The following is a 12,042-nucleotide window of genomic DNA, read 5'->3' as shown; positions in this document are numbered from 1 at the left end:
AGCACAGAGCTCTTAGGGATACACATGGACCTGGGGGGACACATGGACCTGGGGGGACAAGGCCCTTAGGGATGCACATGGACCTGGGGGGCACACATGGACCTGGGGGACACAAGGCCCTTGGGGATGCACATGGACATGGGGGGCACACAGGCCTTGGGGATGCACATGGACTTGGGGGGCACACAGCCCTTAGGGATACACATGGACCTGGGGGGACACATGGACTTGGGGGGCACAGAGCCCTTAGGGATACACATGGACCTGGGGGGACACATGGACCTGGGGGGACAAGGCCCATGGGGATGCACATGGACTTGGAGGGCACAGAGCCCTTGGGGATGCACATGGACCTGGGGGGCACACATGGACTTGGGGGGCACACGGCCCTTAGGGATACACATGGACCTGGGGGATACACATGGACTTGGGGGGCACACATGGACCTGGGGGACACAAGGCCCTTGGGGATGCACATGGACATGGGGGGCACACAGGCCTCAGGGATGCACATAGACCTGGGGGGCACACAGCCCTTGGGGATGCACATGGACTTGGGGGGCACAGAGCCCTTAGGGATGCACATGGACCTGGGGGGGACAAGGCCCTTGGGGATGCACATGGACTTGGGGGGCACACAGCCCTTAGGGATACACATGGACCTGGGGGGCACACATGGACCTGGGGGGCACATAGCCCTTAGGGATGCACATGGACCTGGGGGGCACACATGGACCTGGGGGGCACACAGCCCTTAGGGATGCACATGGACCTGGGGGGCACCCATGGACCTGGGGGGGACACCCACGGACCTGAAGGACACCCATGGAGCGGGGGGGACACGCAGCCCTTGGGGACCTGCACGGCCGTTGGGGACACACACACAGCCCTTGGAGGGGGGGGACACACGGCCCTTGGGGACACGCACAGGACCCCCCCCCGTGAAGCCACTGAGGCACAATAAAAGCCACATGCAAAGTTGTCACTGAGGGATGGGGACACTGGGGGGGGGACACTGAGGGGGGCACAGGGTGGCCGAAGAGAGCAACTGGAGGGGGTGACACTGGACACTGTCCCCACACACCCCACATGTCCCCATGGGGCTCCACACGTCCCTATGGGGCTCCAGATGTCCCCACAGACCCCACTTGTCCCCACATGTCCCCAGATGTCCCCACAGACCCTATATGTCCCTATGGGGCTCCAGATGTCCCCACAGACCCTGTATGTCCCTATGGGGCTCCGGATGTCCCCACAGACCCTGTATGTCCCTATGGGGCTCCGGATGTCCCCACAGACCCTATATGTCCCTATGGGGCTCCGGATGTCCCCACAGACCCTATATGTCCCTATGGGGCTCCGGATGTCCCCACAGACCCCACTTGTCCCCACATGTCCCCACAGACCCTATATGTCCCTATGGGGCTCCAGATGTCCCCACAAACCCTATATGTCCCTATGGGGCTCCAGATGCCCCCACAGACCCTATATGTCCCTATGGGGCTCCGGATGTCCCCACAGACCCTATATGTCCCTATGGGGCTCCGGATGTCCCCACAGACCCCACTTGTCCCCACATGTCCCCACAAACCCTATATGTCCCTATGGGGCTCCAGATGCCCCCACAGACCCCACATAGCCCCATAGACGTCCCCACACCGTGACAAGGATGCTCAGCCCCAGCCCAGCCCCACCAGGGCATTTATTTACTGTCACCCCCCTCCCCATGTCCCCACATGTCCCCACATGTCCCCACACCACAGTGACAAGTGTCCCCCCCCCACCAAGCCACCCCAAAGAGGGGGTCCCATCCCTGTGGGGTGAGGGGGGGAACACATTGGGGTCACAACACAGGGGACACAAAGCTACAAACCGGAATGAAACCCCCACAAAGGGGTAGCAGAACGTGACCCCCCCATATCATAACACCCCCCCCCGTGTCCTTAACCCCCTTCCCAGTGTCCAGGGGTGATACTGGGAGGGGGGAACTGGGGCCACCCCCCTGCTACTGGTTGGCAGCTTCACAGGCATCGATCCAGTCGCTGTAGACATCCACCGGCTCTGAGAGGTCTCAAGGCGGGGGGGGGGGGTGTTAAGGCTCTAACAGGGAAATGGAGGGTTCAGGGGGGGGGTCCCAGCCCCCAGTATGGCGGGGAGGGGGGGTCCCAGTAAGGATACAAGTGATGGGTGTCTGGAACTCCTCCAGGCAGACGGTGCAGGAGATGACCCCCGTGTTGCGGGCACGGTCCCTGGGGGGGTAGCAGGGGACAAACTAGGGGTGACCCCCCCAAAAACACACACATGGGGGGTCCAACATGACCCCCAGGCCCCGGGATCCCCCCCCCCCGGGTCCAACCCCCCCCAGACTCACATCTTGACATCACAGGACTTCTCGTGGTTGCAGAAGGGACACGTGAACTGGGTCTCCAGGGTCCCCGTCACCTTCTTCTTGGGGGGCGGCTTCCGCTTGGACTTGCGGCGCCCCATTGGCTGCGGGATGGGGATGGAGCTGGTCACCAGCGGGTTACGGACCCCCCCGGGGAGATTTTGGCCCCCCCGGGGGTGGTTTTGGGCCCATGGCGGGGTTTAGGGCCACATAGGGGGGGTTTAGGGCCCTGCAGGGGGTGGTTTAGGCTCCATGGGGGGGTTTAGAGTCCCATAGGGGTGGTTTATGGGCCTATAGGGTGGTTTAGGGCCCCATAGAGAGAGTTTAGGACCCCACAGAGGTGGTTAAGGGCCCCAAAGGAGGGGTTTAGGCCCCATAGGGAGGGTTTAGAGTTCCAGAGGGGGGAGTCAGGCCCCATAGGGGTGGTTTAGGGCCCCATAGTGGGGGTTTAGGGCCCCATAGGGGGGCTTTAGGCCCCATAGGGAGGTTTCAGGCCCCATGGGGTGGTTTAGGGCCCCATAGAGGAGGTTCAGGGCCCCATAGGGGGTGGTTCAGGCCCCATAAGGAGGGTTTAGGGCCCTATAAGGAGGGTTTAGAGCCCCATAGCGGTGCTTTAGAGCCCCAAAGCGGTGGTTTAGAGCCCCACAGCAGTGGTTTAGGCCCCATGGGGGGGTTTAGGGCCCCATAGGGGGTGGTTTAGGGTCCCATAGGAGGCATTTAGGCCCCATAGGGAGGGTTTAGGCCCCATAGCAGGGGTTTAGGGCCCAAAAGGAGGGGTTTAGGCCCCATAGGGGGTGGCTTAGGGTTCCATAGAGGTGGTTTAGGCCCCACAGGGGAGGTTTAGAGCCCCATAAGGCGGGTTTAGGCCCCATAGGGGGGATTTAGGGCCCCATAGAGGTGGTTTAGGGCCCCAAAGGAGGGGTTTAGGGCTCATGAGGGGGGGTTTAGAGCCCCAAAGGGAGGAGTCAGGCCCCATAGAGGTGGTTTAGGGCCCTATAGAGATGGTTTAGGCCCCATAGTGGGGATTTAGGGCCCTATAAGGAGGGTTTAGGCCCCACAAGGAGGGTTTAGAGCCCCATAGCGGTGGTTCAGGCCCCACAGAGGGGGCTTTAGGCCCCATGGGGGGGGTTTAGGGCCCCATAGCGGCAGTTTAGGGGGTGGTTTAGAGCCCCATAGGGGGGCTTTAGGCCCCATGGGGGGGTCCAGGCCCCATAGCGGTGGTTTAGGGCCCCGTAGAGGCGGTTCAGGCCCCATAGGGAGGGTTTAGGGCCCCATAGGGGGTGGTTTAGAGCCCCATAGAGGGGGCTTTAGGCCCCATGGCGGGGGTTTAGGCCCCACGGGGGGGGGGGGGGGTTCAGGGTCTCCCCGTCCCGCACTCACCGCCCGCTCCCGCCGCGGTCCCACCCGGAAGTGCCACTAGCCCCGCTCCTTCCGGTGAGGCACTTCCGCCCGCGCGCTCCACTCCCATTGGACGATGGAGGCGCGGCCCTCAACCAATCAATCCGCAGAGGGAGAGGGCGGGGCTAAGCGGGTGTCACGTGGCCTGAGCGGTGTCGGCCCCCCCCCCCCCCCCCCGTTTTGGGGTGAAAAGCGTCGATTTTGGGGTGAACGATCGCGACAGCGGCTTCGATCAAAGGCTTTTATTGGGGGGGGGTTGTCCCTGAGGTCAACTGAGGTCATGGGGGTCCCTGAGGTCACTTGAGGTCACGGGGGGGGGTCCCACCATGTCCCCTAGGTCAAAGGTCACGGGGGGTCCTGCCCCCTGCTGCAGCGGAGGACTCACAAGGGTCCATTATGGGGGTGTCCCCCCCCATCTCCACAATACAATGGGGGGGGGTCAGAGGTTGGGGGTACACAAGGGGGGGGCAGCGGGGGGGTTATACCAAGGGGGGGGTTCAGATGTGGGGTTCATGTAAGGGGGGGGGGTCAGAGGCGGGGTTCTACCAAAGGGGGGGTCAGAGGGGGGGTATACAATGGGGGGGGCTCAGGGGTGGGGGTTTATACCAAGGGGGGGGGTCGGTGGGGGGTATACGGGGGGGGCTCAGAAGGGGAGGGTTGTACCAAGGGGGGGGGCCTCAGACGTGGGGTTCAAACAAGGGGGGGGTCAGGGGGGGGGTTATACCAAGGGGGGCTCAGAGGGGGATATACGGGGGGGGGGGGCCTCAGGGGTGGGGGGGTCATTCCGAGGGGGGGTCAGACGTGGGGTTCATACAAGGGGGGGTCAGAGGGGGGTATACGGGGGGGCTCAGAGGAGGGTATATGGGGGGGTTCGGGGGGGGTATCGGGGGGGGCTCAGGGGGGTTATACAGGGGGTGCTCAGGGGGGTTATACGGGGGGGGGCTCAGGGGGGGTATATGGGGGAGCTCAGGGGGGGTATATGGGGGGGCTCAGAGGGGGGGTTATACAGGGGGGGCTCAGGGGGGGTATATGGGGGGGTTCAGGGGATTATACGGGGGGTGCTCAGGGGGGTATGCGGGGGGGTTCAGGGGGGGGTTATACGGGGGGGGCTCAGTGGGGGTATTGGGGGGGTATAAGGGGGGGGTTCAGGGGGTTATGCGGGGGGTGCTCGGGGGGGGTTATACGGGGGTGTTCAGGGGTGTCGCGGTGGCAGCACCACGCGGTGCAGGACGCGGCCGGTGGCCTCCAGGAAGGTGACGGTGGCCGCGGCCGGCTCCAGGCGCACGTGGACGAAGCCCCCGGGGGACTCGGGGGCCCCATAGAAGAAGCGGAGGGAGCCGGGGGGCACGGCCCCCCCGTGCCGCTGGGACCCCTCCATGAAGTTCCCGGCCCCGCTCACCACGTAGCCCACCCCCCCCTCCCATAGGAACTGGGGGGGGGGGGGAAGAAAGAGGGGGGTCAGGGTTGGGGGGGGGGGGCAGGCAGCAGGGACACCCCCACTTGGACAGTGGGGGCAGCCCTGGGTGCCTGGGACCCCCCCCCCCCCCCAGTGACTGGGACCCCCCCATTCAGGTACTAGGGCCCCCCCCCCATGCCTGGGTCCCCACTGGGATTGAAGGGGGGGTCCCCTCGATGCCAGAGTTCTATTGGGGGGAGTCTAGGGGCCCCCATGGGAAGGGCAAGGGGGGTCTGTGTCAGGGTGCTGCTGGGGGCTCTATGGGTCCTATGGGGGTGTCTATGGGTCCATGGGGTGTCTGTGGGGGTGTCTATGGGGTGTCTATGGGATGTCTATAGGTCCATGGGGGTATCTATGGGGTGTCTGTGGGTCCATGTGTGTCTATGGAGTTATCTGTGGGGTGCCTATGGCTGTCTATGGGGTGTCTATGGGTCAATGGGGGTATCTATGGGGTGTCTATAGGTGTCTATGGAGTGTCTATAGGTCCATGGGGGTATCTATGGGGTGCCTCTGGGTCCATGGAGGTATCTATGGAATATCTATGGTGTGCCTATGGGTGTCTATGGGGTGCCTGCATTTCCACAGGGGTATCTATGGGGTGTCTATTGGTCCATGGGGGTCTCTATGGGGTGTCTATGGGGTGTCTATAGGTCCATGGGAGTATCTGTGGGGTGTCTATGGGTCCATGGAGGTCTCTATGGGGTGTCTATGGGGTGTCTATAGGTTCATGGGGGTATCTATGGGGTGTCTATGGGTCCATGGGGGTCTCTACGGGGTGTCTATGGGGTATCTATGGGGTGTCTATTGGTCCATGGGGGTATCTATGGGGTGTCTATGGGTCCATGGGGGTCTCTATGGGGTGTCTATGGGGTGTCTATGGGGTGTCTATAGGTCCATGGGGGTATCTATGGGGTGCCTATGGGTCCATGGGGGTATCTATGGGGTGTCTGTGGGTCCATGTGTGTCTATGGAGTTATCTGTGGGGTGCCTATGGCTGTCTATGGGGTGTCTATGGGTCAATGGGGGTATCTATGGGGTGTCTATAGGTGTCTATGGAGTGTCTATAGGTCCATGGGGGTATCTATGGGGTGCCTCTGGGTCCATGGAGGTATCTATGGAATATCTATGGTGTGCCTATGGGTGTCTATGGGGTGCCTGCATTTCCACAGGGGTATCTATGGGGTGTCTATTGGTCCATGGGGGTCTCTATGGGGTGTCTATGGGGTGTCTATAGGTCCATGGGAGTATCTGTGGGGTGTCTATGGGTCCATGGAGGTCTCTATGGGGTGTCTATGGGGTGTCTATAGGTTCATGGGGGTATCTATGGGGTGTCTATGGGTCCATGGGGGTCTCTACGGGGTGTCTATGGGGTATCTATGGGGTGTCTATTGGTCCATGGGGGTATCTATGGGGTGTCTATGGGTCCATGGGGGTCTCTATGGGGTGTCTATGGGGTGTCTATGGGGTGTCTATAGGTCCATGGGGGTATCTATGGGGTGCCTATGGGTCTATGGGGGTCTCTATGGGGTGTCTATGGGGTGTCTATGGGGTGTCTGTAGGTCCATGGGGGTATCTATGGGGTGCCTATGGGTCCATGGGGGTCTCTATGGGGTGTCTATGGGGTGTCTATGGGGTGTCTGTAGGTCCATGGGGGTATCTATGGGGTGCCTATGGGTCCATGGGGGTCTCTATGGGGTGTCTATGGGGTGTCTATGGGGTGTCTGTAGGTCCATGGGGGTATCTATGGGGTGCCTATGGGTCCATGGGGGTCTCTATGGGGTGTCTATGGGGTGTCTATGGGGTGTCTGTAGGTCCATGGGGGTATCTATGGTGTGTCTCTGGGGCGCCCCCTCCTGTCCATGGTGCTCACCTGCAGGTTGTGGTCGTGCCCGCAGAGGTAGGCGGTGACGCGGTGGCGCCGCAGCAGCGGGCGCAGGTCCCGGCGGAGGCAGGCGCTGGGGCCGTGCTCCCCCGCGGACCACACCGGGTAGTGCCCGGCCACCAGCACGAAGCGGTCCCGCCGCGCCGCCGCCAGGCGCTCCCGCAGCCACGAGAGCTGCGCCGCCGCCGCCGCCGCGTCCCGCGGGGCTCCCCCCGCGCCGAAGTCATCGGCCCCCCCGCACAGCAGCACCGTGTCCAGCACCAGCAGCCGCGCCGACGCGTTCGTGCCCGGCAGCGACAGGCGAAGGCTGTAGTAGTAATGGGGGAAGTGCCTGCGGGGACAGGGAGACCATAGGGATACCTGGGGATAGCACAGGGATAGCATAGGGACAGCATAGGGACACTTGGGATATCATAGGGACATCATAGGGGCAGCATAGGGACACTTGGGGTATCATAGGGACAGCACAGGGACATCATAGGGACACTTGGGATATCATAGGGACAGCATAGGGACACTTGGGGACACCCCTGCATCAGGCACAGGCTGTAGTAGTAATGGGGGAAGTGCCTGCGGGGACAGGGAGAACATAGGGATACCCGGGGACAGCATGGGGACGGCATAGGGACGGCATAGGGACACTTGGGATATCATAGGGATAGCATAGGGACACTTGGGGACACCCCTGCACCAGGCACAGGCTGTAGTAGTAATGGGGGAAGTGCCTGCGGGGACAGGAAGAACATAGGGATACCTGGGGATAGCACAGGGACAGCATAGGGACATCATAGGGACAGCATAGGGACATCATAGGGACACTTGGGATATCATAGGAACATCATAGGGGCAGCATAGGGACACTTGGGATATCATAGGAACATCATAGGGGCAGCATAGGGACACTTGGGATATCATAGGGACATTATAGGGACACTATAAGGACACTCGGGATATCATAGGGACATTATAGGGACACTTGGGATATCATAGGGACACTTGGGGATATCATAGGGACACTTGGGATATCATAGGGACACCATAGGGACAGCCCCGCACCAGGCACAGGCTGTAGTAGTAATGGGGGAAGTGCCTGCAGGGATAGAGAGACCATAGGGATACCTGGGGATAGCATGGGAACAGCATAGGGACAGCATAGGGACACTTGGGATATCATAGGGACATCATAGGGACACCATAGAGACACTTGGGGATATCATAGGGACATCATAGGGACAGCATAGGGACAGCCCAGCACCAGGCACAGGCTGTAGTAGTAGTGGGGGAAGCGCCTGTGGGACAGAGAGACTGTAGGGATATCACAGGGACATCATAGGGACACTTGGGATATCATAGGGGCATTATAGGGACACTTGGGGACACCCCTGCACCAGGTACAGCGTGTAGTAGTAATGAGGGAAGTGCCTGCGGGGACATAGAGGGGATGGAGATACCATAGGGACATCATAGGGACACTTGGGGACATCGTAGGGACATTACAGGGACACGTGGACATCATAGTGATGTTATAGGGACACTTGGGGACATCATAGGGACACTTGGGGACAGGTAGGGGGACTTGGGGACAGCCCAGCCCCAGGCACAGGCTGTAGTTTTATTGCAGGGTGTGACTATGGGACACGGGGGGGTTCAGGGACAGGGGGGACAGCGGGGACAGGGGGGGCGGGGGGCCGGTACCATCGCGGGGACCGGTGCCCATAGGCTATCTGAGCGGTGACATTCCCGGCGTGGTCGTGATTCCCGGCCAGGACGAACCAGGGCAGGGCCTGGAGCCCCGGGGCTGTGAACACCCGCTCGAAGGTGTCCTGGGGGGCACATGGGGACACCAAGTGGGGTACCTGGAAAATGGGGTCCCCCCTGTCCCCCCCATTGCAGTACCTGGAATCGGAGTCCCCTCTGTCCCCCCATTGCACTACCTGGAAGGGTCTCCCCTGTCCCCCCCATTGCAGTACCTGGAATCGGGGTCCCCTCTGTCCCCCTTGTTGCAGTACCTGAAATCGGGGTCCCCTCTGTCCCCCCCTATTGCAGTACCTGGAAGAGCTGGAAGGGTCTCCCTGGTACCCCCCCATAGGGTACCTGGAACTGGGGTCCCCGGAACTGGGGTCCCCCCATTGCAGTACCTGGAAGGGTCTCCCTGCTACCCCCCATAGGGTACCTGGAACTGGGGTCCCCCCATTGAGGTACCCAGAAGGGGGGTCCCCTCCCATTGGGGTACATGGAAGCGGAGCCCCCCATGTCTTCCCCATCGTGGTACCCAGAAGTGGGGTCCCCCCCATTGGGGTACGTGGTACCGGGCCCCCCCATTGCAGTACCTGGAAACAGGGGTCCCCCCCGTTCTCCCCATTGCGGTACCTGGAAGCGGGGTCCCCCCCATTGGGGTACAGGGTACCGGCCCCCCCCATTGCGGTACCTGGAAGCGGGGTCCCCCCCATTGGGGTACATGGTACCGGGCCCCCCCATTGCGGTACCTGGAAGCGGGGGTCCCACTCGTCCCGCACCCCCTCGTAGTAGAAGTTGTCCCCGAGGGCGAGCACGAAGTCGGCTCCGAGCTCCGTGGCCGCGTGTCCCATCGCGGCCGCTGTGGCCACCTCCCGGGGGGTGACAAACGGGGGGTCCGGGACCCCCCCCCAGTCCCCCACAGCCAGGAACTGCACCGAGCCCCCCCCGGGGCCCCCCCCGGCCACCACCGAGGCCATTGTCACCGTCACCCACAGCAGCAACAGCATCTGTGGGGGGGGAGCACGGGGTTGGGGGGGTCCTGACCCCCACCTATGGGTCCATATGGGTCCCATGGCCCCACTATGGGCTGGGGGAGGTGAAAGGGGGGGTCCCATGTGGCCGGGGACGTCCTGGGGGTCCCAAGCCCCGCCTATGGGTCCCATGTGGCCGGGGGGGTTCTGGGGGTCCTGACCCCCATCTATGGGACCCATGTGGCAGGGGGGGTCCTTGAGGGTCCCAGCTCCCACCTATGAATGGGGGGGTCCCGACTCTCACCCATAGGACCCATGTGGCCGGGGGGGTCCTTACCCCCACCCATGGGACGCAGGGGGGTCCTGAGGGTCCCGACCCCCCTCTATGGGTGCCATGTGGCCGGGGGGGTCCCGGCCCCCACCCATAGGTCCCACGTGGGTCCCCCCCATCCCGGCCCCCCCCCCATGTCACCCACCTCCGCGGTCCCTCCTCGCCCCCCCCCCCGGGTCCCGCCGCCGCTTTATGGCCCCGAAAGGGGAAGTTGTGGGGGGGGGGCCCGGGCGCCGTCACCTGATGGGACACGGGGGCAGGGGCGGGGCGCCGGGAGCTGGGAACACTGGGAACACTGGGAGCAATGGGAGCGGTGGGGGCAATGGGAGCGGTGGGGGCAAATGGGGACACTGGGAGCAATGGGAGCGGTGGGGGCAAATGGGGGCAATGGAAACACTGGGAATACTGGGAATACTGGGGACAGTGGGAGCAATGGGGATACTGGGAGCAATGGGAGCGGTGGGGGTCATGGGAACACTGGGAGCAATGGGAGCGGTGGGGGTCATGGGAACACTGGGAGCAATGGGAGTGGTAGGAGCAAATGGGGGCAATGGAAACACTGGGAACACTGGGAATACTGGGGACAGTGGGAGCAATGGGGACACTTTGAGCAATGGGAGCGGTGGGGGCAAATGGGGGCAATGGAAACACTGGGAATACTGGGAGCAATAGGGACACTGGGAGCGGTGGGAATGGTGGGGGCACTGGGAGTAGTGGGAGCGCTGGGGGTACTGGGAGCACTGGGAATACTGGGGGGCACCGGGAATAATGGGAGCACTGGGAATAACGGGAATACTGGGAGCACCACGGGACCCCCCCACTTCCCCTTTCCCCCCCCTCCCCGTTTTCCACCGCGGCCACGTGCAGCGGGGGGGGGGCGGCCCCTCCCCCCGCCCCTCCCCCCTCCCCCCCCGCGCGCGGCGGCTCCGACACTTTTTTATTTCCTTTTTTTTTCTTTTTTTTTCCTCTTTTTGCCCCTTTTCCACATTTTTTTTTTTCCTTCCCCCCCCACCTCGTGTTTTTTTTTTGGGGGGGGGGGGAGGGGCGGGGGGAGGGGCCGAGCCGCCCCCCCCCCACAGCGGGAAATGACGTCACGACCACGTGCGGGGGGATGGGGGAGGGGCGCTCTAAAGAAGGGGGGGGGGGGGTGACCCCCAAATGTGCGACGCTGGTGCAAAGGGGGGGGGGGGAGGGGAGGATGGGGGGGGAACCCATCGCCCCTCCCCCACCCCAATGGGAGGGGGGACCCGGAAGTGGTGGGGGGAGGGGTGGTGGGGGGAGGGGCCCATTGCTGGTGGGGGGGTCCCCAAATGTTGGGGGCCCCCATTGCTGGTGGGGGGCCCCGAAGAGGGGGTGGGGGTAAAATGGGGGGAGGGAGGGGTGGAAATGGGGTGGGGGAGGGGCAATGCGGGGGGAGGAGGGGTAAAAAGGGGGGGTGCGCTTCGTTTTGGGGGGGCCCATGGGGGGGGGAAGGCACGTGGGGGGGGGGTCTAAGGCAAACGCAATTTTGGTCCATGTGACCCCAAAAATGGGGGGGGGAGAGAGGGGGGGAAGGGCTGGACCCCCCCAAACTGCCCCCCCAAAATCAACCAAAGGTGCAGAAAACCCCCAAAACTGAGGAAAATGGCCCCAAAGTCCACCCTCCCCCCACCCCCATCATGGCCTCCCCCCCAAATGACCCAAAAGTGATGAAACCCCCCCCAAAAATGAGCGGGGGGAGGGGCAAAATAGAGGAAAATTGGGGGGTTCCCCCCCCAAAAGCACTTGGAGAGGTGGGGGGGGAGCCGAAAAGGGGGGTTTGACCCCGGTGGGGGGTTAAATGAGGGGGGGAGTGACCCTAAAAGTGGGGGGGGGGGGCAGTTTGACCCCCCCAAAATGGGG

The 12,042-nt window shown here is 62.8% G+C and overlaps 2 protein-coding genes and 1 long non-coding RNA gene across 3 annotated transcripts; all 3 read right to left on the bottom strand.

The window, feature by feature from the left end:
• Positions 1–1,661: 1,661 nt before the first annotated feature.
• On the bottom strand, positions 1,662–3,845 carry ELOF1 (elongation factor 1 homolog). The gene is made up of 4 exons (XM_030475334.1): positions 3,767–3,845; positions 2,372–2,490; positions 2,179–2,249; positions 1,662–2,070 (listed from the first exon to the last, which is right to left on the bottom strand). The coding sequence occupies exons 2-4, from the start codon at positions 2,485–2,487 to the stop codon at positions 2,006–2,008; spliced, it is 252 nt and encodes an 83-aa protein (XP_030331194.1). The 5' UTR covers positions 2,488–2,490; positions 3,767–3,845; the 3' UTR covers positions 1,662–2,005.
• Positions 3,846–4,011: 166 nt separating this feature from the next.
• Positions 4,012–4,244, bottom strand: LOC115603443. The gene is made up of 2 exons (XR_003989873.1): positions 4,095–4,244; positions 4,012–4,056 (listed from the first exon to the last, which is right to left on the bottom strand). It is a non-coding gene; the product is annotated as an uncharacterized LOC115603443 (long non-coding RNA).
• Positions 4,245–4,819: 575 nt separating this feature from the next.
• On the bottom strand, positions 4,820–10,280 carry ACP5 (acid phosphatase 5, tartrate resistant). Its single transcript, XM_030475204.2, has 5 exons — positions 10,266–10,280; positions 9,609–9,866; positions 8,818–8,945; positions 7,111–7,453; positions 4,820–5,213 (listed from the first exon to the last, which is right to left on the bottom strand). The coding sequence occupies exons 1-5, from the start codon at positions 10,278–10,280 to the stop codon at positions 4,977–4,979; spliced, it is 981 nt and encodes a 326-aa protein (XP_030331064.1). The 3' UTR covers positions 4,820–4,976.
• Between the last annotated feature and the right edge of the window lie 1,762 nt (positions 10,281–12,042).

The sequence above is a fragment of the Strigops habroptila genome, unplaced genomic scaffold, assembly GCF_004027225.2.
Source record: "Strigops habroptila isolate Jane unplaced genomic scaffold, bStrHab1.2.pri NW_022045634.1_ctg1, whole genome shotgun sequence".
In the NCBI taxonomy this organism is placed as follows: Eukaryota; Metazoa; Chordata; class Aves; order Psittaciformes; family Psittacidae; genus Strigops; species Strigops habroptila.
The sequence above is the reverse complement of the archived record's forward strand: the minus strand, read 5'-3'. Positions and strand labels throughout refer to the sequence as shown.